Source organism: Pelophylax lessonae, assembly GCF_965119305.1.
Source record: "Pelophylax lessonae genome assembly, chromosome: 8".
NCBI lineage: Eukaryota > Metazoa > Chordata > Amphibia > Anura > Ranidae > Pelophylax > Pelophylax lessonae.
This window is the reverse complement of record NC_138775.1, coordinates 196,555,815-196,573,028: the sequence shown is the minus strand read 5'-3', so window position 1 is coordinate 196,573,028 and position 17,214 is coordinate 196,555,815. Positions and strand designations below refer to the sequence as shown.

General features: G+C 38.8%; 1 protein-coding gene and 1 long non-coding RNA gene across 2 annotated transcripts in view; one reads left to right on the top strand and one right to left on the bottom strand.

Moving 5' to 3' along the window:
- Nucleotides 1-2,237: 2,237 nt before the first annotated feature.
- Nucleotides 2,238-17,214, top strand: part of LOC309561492 — a 465,013-nt gene continuing 450,036 nt past the window's right edge. The window contains exons 1-2 of the long non-coding RNA XR_014225569.1: nt 2,238-2,567; nt 2,599-2,725. This is a non-coding gene — a long non-coding RNA (uncharacterized lncRNA). The remainder of the gene's footprint in view (nt 2,568-2,598; nt 2,726-17,214) is intronic.
- The window catches only part of TGFBR3 (transforming growth factor beta receptor 3), a 318,385-nt gene continuing 309,303 nt past the window's right edge, over nt 8,133-17,214 (bottom strand). Inside the window, 1 exon segment of the mRNA XM_082264972.1 lies at nt 8,133-9,032. Coding sequence (XP_082121098.1) covers nt 8,914-9,032 — 119 coding nt within the window. The 3' untranslated portion in view covers nt 8,133-8,913.

Here is a 17,214-nt window from a genome sequence, read left to right as displayed (position 1 = left end):
ACACAATGTAAAGGCTTATTGATCTGCAGTGGCAAGATAAGGATTGGGGGTTTAGGCTTATCAGGATCTTTGAGATAACACAGGAAGTGTGCACAAGACAGCTCTGAATTTCTGACACGATTAACAAGTCTATTGTTGCAATTATCTAACAAAATTCTTTTGATGGTATTTTTGACACAACAAAGGATCACTGTTATGGTTTATAGAGATGTATGGAATCTACAGATCCTAATTATAATAATCTATTTTACAGAAAGAATTTAGGAAAATAAACTAAAATTGAAATATTCTGAAAAATGGGCAAATTAATTTTGGCATCAGCCAATTCATTGAGGTCCCATGCAGTCCTTGTGTAGCAGGAACAGGCATTCCTGCTCGCAATTTTTAAATTGTGATTTACACTCAGAAAAAGCTCCTGCTCCTTTTTGGGCGACATGCCTAACGCAATTCTTATCTGCGAGATTTGCTGTGATTGCTGCATGACAATCGCAGCAGAAAGACACCGCGTTTAGGGTTCCATTAAGAATAATGACACCCAAGCACGCTCTGCTGTGTCTTATGCGAACAGGGCCTGAGGGATGCACTGGAAAGGAACAGTACAAACATATTTGGCTGAACAACAGCTGTAATGCTGACCAACACTAGGTGTATGGTTAATGTAACCTTTTTAAAACTATACCCATATGACTACAAAGTATCATTAATCATGTTCTACATCAGAGATCTGGATAAAAAACGTATTTAACACACATGGGGTTAGTCTGATCTACAGAAATTCCTAAAAAAATATCTCCATTAATCTAAATTAATTCAAATCTAAATAATTAAAGGGTAGGTCAGCCTAAAATGAGTCCTCCAGTTTTCTAAATGGTTAGCCCGATCATCCTTTGGTTTTATACCAAACCATATATCTCTTAGGAAGCTATCAGTGAAGACTGATTTCCAGAGTTCCTGCTGATTAGTATATAAAAAGCCAGTTGTGGACTTTGATAGTTGTATAACACAAATGTTTATTATTTATTCCATACCATTTAATCCCTATGCAATTTTGATATACATTTTCCATATGGAAAGCTGTTTCCAGTTTAGGCTCACATGACAGTATGCATACCTCAACAATAAAATCATAATCTGACAAAACGAAGAGTGTGATCCAATCAGCTGCAGATTAAATGGTGACTGGTACATTTTTCTAAAATATTATTGATTTTATTTTAAAGGACCGCTAAACCTTCAATACAAATTACTTTTTCACACTTAATGTATGTTGTAATAGTCACAAAATGTTTTCAAAGTTTACATGTTTTGAAAGTACACTGAACTCCAAGCAAGCAGCTACATACACAGCTGAAATACATGTTCTGGTAATTTTTAATTCAAATCACATGCAGCCAATCTTGTGCTATCTCTGCCAGACACTAGCTAGGTCCTGGACCTACACTGCTGAAGGAACAGCACATCTTGGTCAGCAACACACCCCCTGAATACTGCTTAATAGTGGAATACCAGGAGGCTAATTTCAGGACAACTTGAGATCCTGTGTCAACTTACATCACAGGGCTTTAATTCAGACAATTAAAGTCCCAAATTAAAAAGAATACGGAGTAAAAATAGTGTGACTAGACTTAAACCAACATGTAAGATATTGCAGAAAAGGGGAAGTACCGAATGACATGCTAAAGGTAAGTAAACAGGAGCCTAAATTAAAATTAAAGGCAAAACTTTTTAGATAGGGTGGGGGAAGATTAAAATGCCTGTCAAGTTTTTATTGCTGCCTCTGTCCCCATTAGGGAGATCCCCCCTCTTTATTTGTGCTGTTTACTATTATCGAATGTGAATGGTCACCAAAACAACAATAGAGGGGAAATCTTCTAATAGGAACACTAGTTTTGGAGACCCTGGTAATAACCAGGGATTCCCTCTCTGGAGGGATTTCCCCCCACCTTCCTCTTTTGGCTACGGGACAGAAAGTGAAGGAAAATCTCCCCAATGTGATACAGATGGCAAAAATAAACTAACAAGGGTTATAATCCTCCCTTTCTCTATCCAAAATGAAAAAAAGATTTGTTCTAAGTTCTACTCTACATCAGCTTTGCTGAGTTACATCATCATTAGGAAACTCAAATAATGTCATGTGTTCCTAAACATACTATAAAACATGCTTGGTGACCACATTGTAAATTTGAACATATACATAATTAAAAAACAATGTGCAATAAGTATTTTTTTTACATATTTGCATACTTATTATGTACCTCTGTAGAGCTATAGGCAGTGTACTATTTCTAGTAGCACTCCCACTCTTCACATAAGGCATCTCATTTTGTTATCAATAACTATTCACAACACTATTAACTACTACCCATGGCTAGTCTATTACCCAGCTAAATCAATCACTTTAAGGCAAACTGTGTCTATGTTTTCTATGTACCACCTGTCTTGGATTCCAACTCTTCAATTTCTCTTTGAAATAGAGTCCATTGGAAGGCGTGGCATTCATATACCATTAAAAGTTAACCTGTCAGGTTCGAAATATGGGAGCCGCTATACCCAATTTTTTTTTAAAAGTGTAAACAGTAAGTTCTATTACTTATTGAGTCACTGACCCAGAAGAAATCAAGTAGAACTTTCCCACTACCTGGCAGGATACTTCTTCTTGGTCATTGATTTACTTGGAGCTTGCAAGCTTCCCATATCTCTATCTCTACGCTTCCTTTTAGGGAAAGTCAAGAGACCAACATAGACAAACAAGTCAAAAGGAAAGGAAAAGTCCATGATCATCTTAAAACTAAAGAATTTGTACATATTTTTTAGCGATCCTTTAAATATTAAAAAATAGACTGGGGTTTGACCATTTTATCTTCTTTTGTATTGTCCACTGTTGTATTTTGAACATTAGAATAAAATCTAGGGGTATTTATCACACTAAATGACTTGAGAACTTCTAGGCAAGCAAACATATTAAAACATTGTTTGGTTATGGTTTCATTTTGCTTTCACAGACACTTTTACAAAGAAATACACAGGTTATGCCAATAAATGTAAAGTGACTTTTTCTATATATTTTGTATAGAGTATGTGTGGCCTTTTATCTGTAAATATAATTTTGTAGATAGACATATATATTATAATTAAAACAATTTATTGATAATACAAACCATTCTCTCTCAAAAATATACAATTTTAAGTGTTTACAAAGGTTTAAATCCAGCCCACACTTGAACATGTGCGTTCAAACAATGAGATGGAGTGTGTTTAAGGGATTTACAATGGGTACAATGGGTGATGTTAAAATTCACAGTAACTGAAGTAACAACAAACACAAACAAAAACATACAACAAATCCTTTAGGGTATATTTCTCATAAAAATTTTAAATATAATCTCTCTATATAATGTAGTAAAATAAAGCTATACGAATAGTAGAGACTCTTATCTTCTTTGAAGACATTTTAAAGTTTCTGTGTTTTTCTGTACAAAGAATATTTTTTTATGTTTAAATACATTCAGCCTTGGGGTTGGCAAAGCGCTTGATTGTCTAACTCACAGGTAGCTTATATAAGTTTTTTTTCCTGACAGGATAGAATATAATATTGTGCTGTCTCATGAATGACAACTATTTTTCCAATTTTAATTGTATAAACTGTGCTTAAGCTGAGAATAGCAGTGGTTATCAATAATCATTTGTACAATTGAAAGGACATTTAGCCAACATGTCCATCACACCTACCTTTTTTATAACTGCACCCTCCATAAACTTTATGCATTTGGCCCCTCAGTCTCAAACAATGGCAGTTTTTATGTGTTAACTTTTTTAAGGACATATACTGCCTCCATTATGGCCTGGGACCAGGGGGTGCTGTTTGAGATTGTTTTAAGCACAGCAGGAAGTGCTAAAAGCCAGGAGGCTGCAGGCAACATTGCTAGAAACAAATTCCTCTTCTGAAAAGGTAACTCTTTGTATTGGCATTTTTTCTGTAAAACTTGCCAAGCACAAATGGGCACTCTTTCATTAAAGTGCATATACTTTAATTTGAAATTTCTTCCAATTTGTTGAACAGATACTTGACATCCTTATTTCTGGCAGCAATTGTACACTACACCCTGCTCTTGAACTACTAAAAAGTAGGCTTAGGCAAATGATGGCTCGCTAATGATGTAACGCACTCCTATGCTGGCAAAGGAAACAGGGATGAAGGAAAATATGAAACTAAATATTATCAAAGACAAATGCCAAAAATGTCAGAGTACTCTGGCTATATGACATCATCTTGCTGTAGATAAAGTATTTTACAGGACTTTTAAGATCCTTAAAGTATCCAATCCTGATCGCCCAGTGATTTAATTTCACAGAGTATTTTAGACAAATGTGAAAATCATTTTTGCAAGGTATTTTACAGATATGCATTTTTGAAACAAGCCTACTAGTAAGAGGCAAGCAACATCCAGCACAGGGCTGTGACAGCCTCACCCTAAACTTTGAAGCAAAGCATATTAATCTACTTAATCATTTTGTTTAATCCATCCTTTAAGTGGTTGTAAAGGCTGAACATCTTTTTCCCTTAGTTCTCAAAAAAGATAAAAAATATTCTACTGCAAGTATCGTCCCCTCAACCCCCTTATACTTTGGGAACTTGAGAGGAAGATGATATGCAGTGGGTACCACCCCTTGGACAAGTGCCCTGGTGTTGCCACCCATGACATGCAGAGTGGATGCGTGTTTAGAATCATTCTCTGTGTTCCAGGACCTACCTGGTACAAAAGGGAGCAATAACTAGGTGGAGTGACATAGCATTGGTAGGATTGAAAAAAAAGATCTGCACTGGGTGCCAAATTTGGTAGGTACTCCATTGGCAAGAAGTTTACATGAACTGCAAAACAGTTTTTAATATGTACGGAATACTGCATCAACGTACGTCAGTACACAATCACTAGATGCTCATCTTTTCACTATTAGGAATTGAGTGCTAATGTACAAACCTTTGCTATAACATGCCCCTCATAGTTTTCACTAAAATATTGGTTCACACTTGTATGTTGGACATGATAATATCCTATCTAAACTTAACTGTCAGTTTCAACTTTTTTTTCTTTTCTAGGCAATCCAGCTTACAGATGTGCTGGATCAAAAAACAGCCTAGGGGATCCAGAACTCTCCAGCAGTGTTGTCTGTCTGGTCACTCACAAGCCTTATGTTGTTTACGAGAAAAACACCAGGGCAAGTTTTTTTGAGTGACATCCTGATAGCTAACACATAATGAAGCCAAATAACAGAATCAGCACTAACCTTTGCCAGAATCTCAAAATGCTCCTAGTTATTCAACCAACATAATAGTGCTCTGCAAAAGACTTGGTGATCAGGATGGACCAGATAATTAAAGGTAGTGAATGACCGCTGCAACTTATCTCAGCAAGATGTTGTCAGTTTAAATATGCCAACTTTCTCCAGGCCGCCAAGTAATCCAAAACTTGCTTCAGCCAAAGACAGGCAAAATATTGGCAAATATATTATGCTCAACCTGGCAAGATGGTTAGGATTATAGTTCAATGACTTGGATATTGGTGATTTTCTATCCCTGCCCCAAACATTCCTCACCAATCTGAACAATATTTGTGTAAATTTCGGATATAAAACATGTATTCAAAACAGAAATGCCTCATGGAACCTATATGTGATAAAATATTTTTGCATAGGATAATTTTCCCTTTTTACAATAGGATATATTTTTTTTACATTTTTATTTACATTTTCTGTTATATTTTATATATTGCTTAGTTTTTAATCCCAATTATTCCTGAAGCCTTTAAATCACATTGCACCAATACCTGACATGTAATTAGTGAAGAACTGTTAAAAGTGAATTTACCTGTATCTTTAAAATGGAAGTCAAGGCAAAAGTTGTCATCTATAGCATTTTTTTCTCTTACATAGCCTACTTTTAACATGCTTGCTCTCTGATATATCAGGTACTAAATCTCAGTCTTAAGCAGAGTAAGGACTAGAGTCGATGAGCTTCTTGTTTGCTTTAGAACAGCTTCTCTTCCCATACAATTCTCAGGGAATGCAAACGCTGCTGAATTAGGCCAATGCAGGTCAATTGCACCTACATTGAATTCTGAATGATCTAAGAAGCATCTGTAACTAGTATCAAAAGCATGTGGCATTTGCCCATTGAAACCCATCGACACAAGCCCTAACAGTTCCTATGTCCTGTAGAGGTGAAATAAGAGGTATCATGTGATCTTATTTTTAGAATTTGATTATAAGGCACTTTAACAATTAATTTTTTTCAGTAAAGGTTTTTATTGCAAATGCCAGGATTTTTACTACTAAACTGATTTTATTCTGTTGCCTTAACTTCCATATTAAGTTTGGAAAATATTGTATTATAGAAAACCATATACTTGCAAGGCTAGTCATGGCAGGTACCAAATGTTTTTCTAAAATATAATGATTTTTTTACCTATTACAATTAAAAGTTAAAGTCTGCAATATTGAAATTATTTCACCAACATTCCAGGATAGTTAAAATTATACATTCATACATTCTTCCTATTGGTTTGCTTAATATATACAATAAATTAAAGTGTATCTGTCACCAAAACAATATGAAACCAGCTGTTTTGTGAGCTGAGACAATGTTTAAAAATTACAGCAAAATCACTCCATAAAGAGTCAAAAACATAAATGTTGTGGTGCTGTAACTAACTCCCAACCAAATGATAGATTCAATCAGCCAGCAAAATTACTACTAACAGTGACAAATACACTTTAAAGTATACTTATAAAGCAGTGACTGCTTTAAATTGCACTGCAATTTACTACAATCACTCTAAGGCAATAAAATAAACAACGAAGACATAAAAGTGCCCCAAACATGAAAAAAAAAGGAAACAAAAAGAAAGATACCTCACTCTCTACTTGACTACTGCAATAACAGGAGAATAACCGGACACTGCTCTCCGAAAACAGATATTTGGAGAACACAGTGGGGTTGATTTACTAAAACTAGAGAGTTCATAATCTGATGCAGCTCTGCATAGAAACTAATCAGTTTTCAGGTTTTAGGCCTTAGGCACACTGATGTTATAAAAACGCCAGTAGCTTTAGCTGTAGAACGCTGCTGTAAAAACTTGAGTTTTTTGGTGGTTTGCAGCATTTTCGCATTAGCATTTTTAATCATTTTTAGCTTTTTTCTTTAAGCAAATCTATACTTCTACAAAAGCGTATGGCTCCAAGACACTCGAATGCTGAATAGCCACGTTTTTCAACTTTTTTCAGAGTTAGACCATTTTTACAGCTGAAAAATTCCTCTTCAAACCCACTAGTTCTGGGTTTTTTTTCCCAGATACAAAACGCCCCTGCCAAAAACTGCTAATAAAAGCCTATGTGTGCATGGACACATAGGATAACATGTGGGGGAGTTTACTGGCTGTAGAAAAAAAACGCCTGAAGCCAAAAACAGCAGCTGTAAAAGCATCAAGTGTGCATGAGGCCTTACAGTTCTGAAAACTGGACGTTATAAAAATGCCAGTAGCGTTAGCCGTAGAAAGCTGTAGCATGAGTAGAATGAGTTTTGCAGCATTTTTGCAGTAGCATTTTTTAGCTGTAACTTTTTTTTTACAAAACTATACTCCCACAAAAGCTTATGGCTCAAAAACACTGATAAACACTGAATAGCTGCACTTTTCAGCATTTTTAAGCTTTTATCAGAGTTAAAGCATTTTTCCACCTGAAAAATTCTTCAAACCCACTAGTTCTGGGGTTTTTTCCAGCCAGAAAACGCCTCTGCCAAAAACGCTGATAACAGCCTTTGTGTGCATGGACATATAGGATAACATGCTGAGGGGTTTACTGGCTGCAGAAAAAAAACGCCCGAAGCCAAAAACAGCAGCAGTAAAATGGTCCAATGTGCATGAGGCCTTATTGTCAAAGCTTAATTGAACAAGCTGAAGTTAGAAGCTGATTGGTCAACATGCAGAGCTGTGCCAGATTTTGCACTCTCCAGTTTTAGTAAATCAACCCCAGTGTTTTTCCAGGTGTAGCAGGCAAAACCATTAAACAAAGCATGAACGTCTATCTCAAGATTAGAATTAAGACATCTCTGAGATTGCAGGCCAACATAGAGACTGAGGGAGAGTACTATTGGTCCTTTACACACAAGCTGGTTTACTTACTATGGCAGATGAATGTGCAGCAACACATAACAGACAATCAGAATTTTTCTTTTACTGACCTGACATCAGTAAACTAAAATTCAATAGGTTTCTGAGGGTTACTCTACATCCCATATTATCTTTGTGCTGCTAATTAAATACGCTTGTGAATAGTCGAAGGGTCACCCTGCTGAGTGAAAGAGCTGAAAGATTATATACAACATCACACCAAACACACTTTAGCTGCACGCAGCATTTCAGAACAGCAAAACATTAACATTCAACAAACTGCTGCTTAATAGTGGCTAAATAGTTTACACTGCATTAAAGCACTCATGGTTGTACAATCAATCTTAAATTATATATACAGTCTATGCATATATAAAATTCCTTTTCTTTTTCTATATACAAAACCATTGCACATTAATACAGAATAAAAGGGATACAAGCAGCATATCTAAAACTGGCACACAATTCACATTGACAGCCAAGGAAACCCATATTGCAGGTCTGGACTCTGCATAATTAGTAGTATTACCACTTTTTTGGCATGACGTTCTTTGGACGAACCCAAAGACTGCATTTATCCAGAAAAACAAAAAACAAAAAAACAGGCAGATATTACACTGATCCCTTTTCCTGTACAGAAAGAACTCCACAAATTCCTTCCAAGCTTGAAGAATTAATGTCAACAAACAGTGACTTTGAACCTCTGCCCCTGTAGCTGATCTTCGTTCCTCTTGTGCCATGATTCGGGTTAGGCAGTGCTGTTGCTGGAACAGGGGGTGCTTTGTGTGCTGCCAATGCTATGAGCCGCGCTGCTGTTTTCCGAAGCTGGTGGGGTTGTGGGGACCTGCTGTCTTCCTGCTTTATCACCTGAAAAACCCACAAAAAAAAACAGTTTTCTGATTAGTTTTCGCCTGCTACATTTTGCGATGAATAAATCCAACGTGATTGCAACAACAGTCCATTTAGTATGAGCTGGAAGAAACCAACTGCTGGGCATGTAACATTTCCATTAAGTATGTGCAAAGGAAAGTTAACAAGCCAGTACCTTATTCTCGTTTGTATGTTTAGTTGGCTGGGAGAAGATTTATCAAAGATCTGCTATGTTTTCTCTCCCCACAGCTAAAACTCACACCTGGCCCCTTTTCTTTTCAGTTAGGGAATATGCATGCTCATTAATATCAAAGGACTGTCAGATACAAGTTGTCTTTTAACAACCCCCCTCCCCTTCATGATAAATGCTAGTCATAGCTGAAAGGGCTAGAGAAGTAGTAGTCAACTTTCTTGATCTAGGGGACCTCAACTGTGGCCCCTGATGTAATCACGTAAAGCTGTCAAAGACAGCAGACAAGTGACAGGAAATGGTCAAAGGCTATGAACATGCTATAAGAGATGGTCAGAGGGTGCTGACATGCTACAGAAGATGGTCAGACATTGTGAACTATTGCAGTTGTTGGAGTTTAGGAAAATGCCTAAAGAGATAGTTATAGACTGGAGACACATCACATGAGAGTGCTAGAGATCACTATTTTTACAGCCAATTTATAAATTAATTGTTCCAAATTACACATCTGTGCTGTCTTTAGCCCCCTTAAAATTACCAACAAAAAGTTTTGTTTTGACTTGTATTTAAATTTGACTTGAATTTCTCTCTCTGAAAGATCCATTTGGACTACTTGCCATTTCCTGAGAACTCACCAGAAAGATGGTGATGTCCCCCATGCCTAGGCACCATGGACATAAGAGGTATGTATATTAATCTAATTTTTCCCCCTAAAAGTTTTTTTTCTATAAGATTTTGAGATGGGAGAGGGTCCCTACTAAATCAACAGAACTTGCAATTATAGTGAAAGGACTGCTGTAGCTCCTAGAAGCCAATATGAAGAATATTTTTTTCACTGGCTTAAGCAAGTATAAAGGTAAGAAAAACACAGGGGCTTCTGTATCTGCAGAGGCTCCAAGTGCTGCACAATAAATGTCAAAGTGCTGCATGCAGCCCCTTGGGAGGTTGGAGGAAACACTCATACACCCTTAATGTGTAATTTGTTCCACGTTGTGTTACACCTGCTCTCACTCAACATTTTATGTTACATTCCTCAAAATGGTCAGGACATTGTTTTTGACCCCTCTTATCCCCGATCTACTGATACTCCAGTGCTCCTCTACCACTAATTTCTCTGTTGCATCTGACATAAAAATATCTGTTGCTTCCTTGTAAGGGGAGAATTGTGACTTCCTCCAGTGATGTAGCACTCAGGACAAGTAGTCAATGGTTAGGCTTGAGCACTATCACATGTCGGAGGGGTTAATGTCTCCATGCTCTGTTTTTTTGGGGGTTTTTTTGCAGCAGTTGTGGCAGGCGAATGCTGCAGAGGGAAATATCAGTGGATTGGGAATAGGCTTTACACAGACACTGTCACTTTGTCCCTCCTCTAACCCTTTTGGGCATTTTTTTGGGGGGAAGGGGGGAGCAGGTACCTAGTTTTCATAGGTACATGCTCCCACTTCCGGTCAGATCCCCTAGGTGATTCCACCAGAAGTTCAGCCCGACTTCCCCCTGCCTACAACCGCTTGGGACACATCCCAGGTCCCATGAGGCCGCAGGACCATTCGTACAGCGCAGCTCAAACATGAACAGAGGAAAGGTGAAGCCATAAGGAGTCACAGCCAGATTCCCACACTCAACATGCTGGCGTGGGGACCAGTGAAGAACCAGCCTGAGTGAGGACAGAGCTGGATCCTTAGAAAGGTAAGTGTCCTTTTATTAAAGTCAGCAGCTAAAGTTGTGTAATTGCTGACTTTATTTTTTTTTGCAAACACTCTGAAGGTCCACCTTAAGTAGTTATGTGTTTTTGAATTATACTTGTGTTTTATTTACTGTTTATGGGTTTTTTTTTGTTTATGTCATGGAATATCCCCTCCTAGGTAGTTGTCAGCAGAACAGGTTTACCCATTATACGATTCTCCATTACCTCCTTTTTCTGTACAATTAAAAAATATTGCATTTCTTATCACTTTCTGTACTGGAGACAATGGTTTACCAGGACCAATAGTGAGGGTAGATCTCCCTAATGAGGACAAAGACAGTAATAAAACCTAGAAAGGAGTTCTAAACCTTCCTCAATCTATCCAAACCTAGAAAAAAATGGTTTAGGCTTTACATACACTTTAAAAACCAGTCAGCAATGGCAGCTTCTCTATTCCAACCCTCACTAAGTTAGGTCTCAAATCAAAAAATTGTAACAAAGTATCTCTGGTAATTTTAACAACATACTGTGTTTTTGGAGCATACAGTCAAGTTCAGTAATATTTTGTTAGGCTCATCAATATTTCTGCACTCTCCTATAAAAACAACGTGGAAAAATATGGCTGACTCTAATAGTATACCCATATGTCTCAGTAGACATATAAATCAAGTTATACATTTTAAATAATCAGTATTATAAAATAAAAGTGAGCCCGCCTTGAATAGACAATTGAATGGGCAGTGGTCATAGCAAATAAGAGAAGCTCAAACCTCAAACCACACTTTCTCAGGGAGTATAGAATATTAGGTAGACACATGTGCTATGCATTAGGCACTGTATGTACTTCAGCTTTCCAAGGAAAACATATGCAGTTGTAAATGTCTTAACTTAAACAGGGAAGTGTAAGAGAGTGTATGTTCTCCTTTAATTCTTTTTAAAAACACTATAGCTTTTTTTTTTCTTGTGACATCAAGATTGCTTGTAAAACCCTTTGCCTATAATGACAGGACTGTGAGAAGAGGCCCCGTCTTGCTGGTGCTTATAAGAGCCTCTCAAAGTGCTGGAAGACATTTGGATAATTAATAACAAACCAACTCCTTCTTCATTAGGCCTGTCAGTGGAGGAATGACCGCCAGAGCAATGCGCAAAGATAAACTAGATAGTATGACATTATTACCAGCTAAATACAGGAACTTGAGCAAGTTTTATTCCCCTTTCGAGGCCCTACGAACATCTGTGACAAGAAAGCAGAATGTACAACTGGATGGGAGTCTTTGCAGAAAGGTCTTATTACAGAAATGTTATCATCCATTGTAGAAGCCAGGCTGTAGAACAAAGTTATACACAATGCTGTATCAAAATAGAAAGCACACACAGCACTATATGGTCATTATATAAAAACTCCAGACAACCGGTATTGTTTTCAAGCAATTTTCAAAGAGCTTTTTAGCTCTTTTATAATTTATCAATACAGAAAAGCAGCAATGTTGTTCTATACAAAGTAAACACACTAGACTATTCACATCAAAGTATAGTATATATTGTTCCCATTACAATCATACACATATACACAGACAAAGATTTGAAGGAGAAGTATGGCCAAAGCTATTTCGGCCATATTTCTCTCTTAAGTCAAACTAGTGCACTTAGTTCTGCACTCCTTTGACCCAGATTCAGCTGACAGCAAGCTAAAGCCCGCTGTTGGCTGACGTCACAGAGATGGTCCAGGCTCTGCAGAGATCCAGACAATAATGTTGGGATCTGACCAGATGCCTAACCGACAACAGCACTGAGCACTGGACAGACTGACAGTCACCACTCTCTGCTCACTGAAGACTGAGAACTGAGTGTTTAGTGGTCTTTGATCACTCAGTTCTCGGTATAGAGCTGGCGGCTGACAGATGCTGCATCGACATAGGCTAATATGATCGTTTATTTCTTTGAAAACCCTGTAAGCTGGCTATGCATTGTTTTTTTTTTTTTTTTTCTCAGCCGGCAGGCACACACAGTGCAAAGATTCTGTTGATGGCTGTGATAACCAGTGTGTGTGGAGGTAAGTAAACATCAAAGCGATGAAATCATATCAGTAAACTCCAGGACTGAAATTTGAATATTTGCTCCATTTGGACTGGTAAACATGCCATTAAAACATTTTGTTGTAAAAAAAAAAAAAAAAAAACTTTGATCTTCTCAGAAATTCAGGGCTGTTATATGTCCTCTTCACACTTCCTGTGTTATCTCAAGTCTATTGGAATAGAATGGATTAAGAAGTTTAGCAAAAGAAAATTGGGCTGGACTGACATCTCTCAGTCCACAAAAACACTGTTGGATTGATTTACTAAAACTGGAGAGTGCAAAATCGGGTGCAGCTCTCTATAGAGCTTCCAGGTTTTATTGTCAAAGCTTAAGAAGTAACTCCACTTTTGTTGAGAAAAAGACATTTCCCTCTGGGTGATCTCTGTACATTGCAAGGATTTTACCAACAGTACCCAGTGCATTACCACCCAGCAGTACCCAGAGCATTACCACCCAGCATTAGCATCCTGAGCCAGCAGTACCCAGAGCATTACCACCCAGCAGTACCATCCTGAGCCAGCAGTACCCAGAGCATTACCACCCAGCAGTACCCAGAGCATTACCACCCAGCCGTACCATCCTGAGCCAGCAGTACACAGAGCATTACACCCCAGCAATACCAGCCTGAGCCAGCAGTACTCACAGCATTACCACCTAGCAGTACCAGCCAGAGCCAGCAGTTCCCATAGCAGTACCAACAGCAGTACCAGCCTGAGCCAGCAGTACCCACAAAGGTACCCACAGCAGTACCAGCCTGAGCCAGCAGTACCCACAGCAGTGCCATCCAGCAGTACCAGCCTGAGCACGCAGTACCCACAGAGATACCCACAGCAGCACCAGCCTGAGCCAGCAGTACCCATAGCAGTACCATCCAGCAGTACCAGCCTGAGCCAGCAGTACCCACAGCAGTACCAGCCTGAGCCAGCAGTACCCACAGCTTTGCCATCCAGCAGTACCAGCCTAACCCAGCAGTACCCACAGCAGTACCAGCCTGCAGTACCCACAGCACAGTACCAGCAAGCAGTACCAGCCTGATCCAGCAGTACCCACAGCAGTACCAGCCAGCAGTACCCACAGCAGTACCAATCAGCAGTACCAGCCAGAGCCAGCAGTACCAGCCAGCAGTACCCACAGCACAGTACCAGCCAGCAGTACCAGCCTGAGCAAGCAGTACCAGCCAGCAGTACCAGCCTGAGCCAGCAGTACCCACAGCAGTACCAGCCAGCAGTACCCACAGCACAGCATAGTACCAGCCTTAGCCAGCAGTTTCCACAGCAGTACCAGCCAGCAGTACCCACAGCAGTACCAGCCAACATTTCCCATCAGCAGAACCAGCCAGCAGTACCCACCAGCAGTACCAGCCAGCAGTACCCACCAGCTGTACCCACCAGCAGTACCAGCCAGCTGTACCCACCAGCAGTACCCACCAGCAGTTCTTATCAAAACTTACCACCGCAAAGAGTCGACTGCGCTCCAGACTAATCATCGCAAACCTGGAAAACTAGTTGCGAGTAGAAACATCATCAATACCAGCTAACATCACACACCTCACCGAAGAGACGCAGTTCCAGCCTTAACTTTAGGGGTGAGTTAATTAAATGTATGACCAAATATAACAGGCTAATTTTTAGGTTGATAATTTTGTATGGCCCCCGAATTATGTTATAAATATCCAAATGGCCCTTGGCAGAAAAAAAGTTCCCCACCCCTGCTTTAAACGAACAAGTTGAAGTTAGAAGTGGATTGGCTAACATGCACAGCTGCACCAGATTTTGCATTCTCCAGTTTTAGTAAATCAACCCCTTAGCGTTGTCAGTTCCCAGTTGGCATTTAGGAGTTGAGTAAATTTCTAGCAGATCCACGGATATTTTCTGTACCCCCAGGGTATTTAAACAGAAAACAATAAAGAATAGTGCATGTGTTGCAGAAATGTACTGCATTTTTTTTTTTACTTAAATACTGTGCTGGAATATTTCTAACATTTCAACTAGCAATCTAATAGAAAAGTGCTGCTTGCTCAAAGGGTACAACCCATACAGTGTGTATTTATAATAGAATATAGTCTTTCCTTCCAATTTCCAAACACAAACTGGTAGGTAATAAGCTTCTTTCTAGACTATATAGTTTATATATATATATATATATATATATATATATATATATATATATATATATAAATTGCCAAAAGTATTAGGGCGCCTGCCTTTACATGCACATGGATTTTAATGTCATCCCAGTCTTAGTCTGTAGGGTTCAATATTGAGTTGGCCCACCCTTTGCAGCTATGAGAGCTTCAACTCTTCTGGGAAGGCTGTCCACAAGGTTTAGGAGTGTGTCTATGGGAATGTTTGACCATTCTTGCTGAAGCACATTTGTAAGGTCAGGCACTGATGTGAACGAGAAGGCCTGGCTCGCAGTCTCTGCTCTATTTCATGCCAAAGGTGTTCTATTGGTTGAGGTCAGGACTCTGTGAAGGCCAGTTAGGTCTTCCACCCCAAACTTGCTCACCATGTCTTTATGGCCCTTACTTTGTGCACTGCTGTGCAGTCATGTTGGAATAGGAGGGGCCAACCCCAAACTGTTCCCACAAAGTTGGGAGCATGAAATTGTCCAAAATGTCTTGGATTGCTGACACCTTAAGAGTTCCGTTTACTGGAACTAAGGAACCAAGCCCAATCCTTGAAAAACAACCCTGCACTGTAATCCCCCCCTCTGGCAAATGATTTGGACCAGTGCCCAAAGCAAGGTTCATAAAGTCATGGATCAGTGAGTTTGAGGTGGAAGGAACCTGACTGGCCTGCACAGAGTCCTGACCTCGACCTGAACACCTTTGGGATGAAATAGAGTGTAAACTGTGAGCCAGACCTTCTTATCCACATCAGTGCCTGACCTCACAAATGCGCTTCTGGAAGAATGGTTAAACATTCCTATAGGCACATTTCTAAACCTTGTGGACAGCCTTCCCAGAAGAGTCAAAGCTGTTATAGCTTCAAAGGGTAGGATACCATTAAAGTTGATGTGCGTGTAAAGGCAGGCATCCCAATACTTTTGGTAATATAGTGTGTATATATTAAAGCTGCACGATTAATTGTTAAAAAATTGCAGTCTCGATTCAACCCCCCCTCACGATCTTAACATGGCATTTCCACAACTCATGTTAAACAAGTGCAGAGTCGTTCTCTGCTCAGAGCTGTCAAAAAAAAAGGCAGCTGGTAAAGTTTATCAGAGCATTGCTCAGCACTGAGATAAAATGAAACATTGTATCTTTTGGTTCCTTTAGTTTAAAGGGATGAACTTCGGTCTGCAAATGAGGGCAGTCAGCCTTTTTTTGACACTTGTTGCTTACAAGGTAAAATCAGTATTTTTTTGCTAGAAAATTACTTAGGACCCCCAAACATATATATTTTTAGCAGAGACTCTAGAGAATAAAATGGGGGTCATTGTAATATTTTATGTCACACTGTATTTGGTCTTTCAAATGCAAAAAACACACTTCAACAAATTAAAAAAAAAAAAAAAAACAGTAAAGTTAGCCCAATTTGTTTGTATAATGGGAAAGAATGGTATGCCAAAAATCATGATTCTCTTTTTATCCAGAATCGTGCAGCTCTAATATATATACATACAGTATAATTATTTGTGTCTGGCTTTGCCAGGGACACAAACAGTAAGACATTTGAAATGATAATATAATCATTATGCAAACACTAACTAGATAAAAACCTACTTTGTAAGATTGAGTGACTGGTAATATGAGATTAAGGGAATGGGAAGTTGCAGTGTTTGCTGGATAGCATTAGTAGTTCACTAATTGTTATCAAGGGTTCAATGAATCACTTCTTGCACTAGCCAGATACAATTAAATTTCTCCTGTTCAGCCCGTGATTCCTCCATCCACACTAAACAGCACGGATGGAGAATTTTCACCTGTCAGCTCTTGTATTCTGACAGCTGCGAACACCTGGGGCTGTCAGAATGCCCAAAAAGTGATTGCATCTGATAGGATGTAGTCACTGTTTATCTGACAATTTTCCAACAGGGCCACCCACAACACAAATTTAGACCAATTCAGAAGGTATTATGTTACAGTATTACATGGATGTGAGAGGAAGGCGAATGCATCACAAAATCAGCAGCTCTTGACAAACATGTTAGTAAGGGTTTAGGGGTGCCCCTTGGAAGCAATATTTAAGCTTCCAAAATTGAAATGCCTTGTTATTACTTAAGGA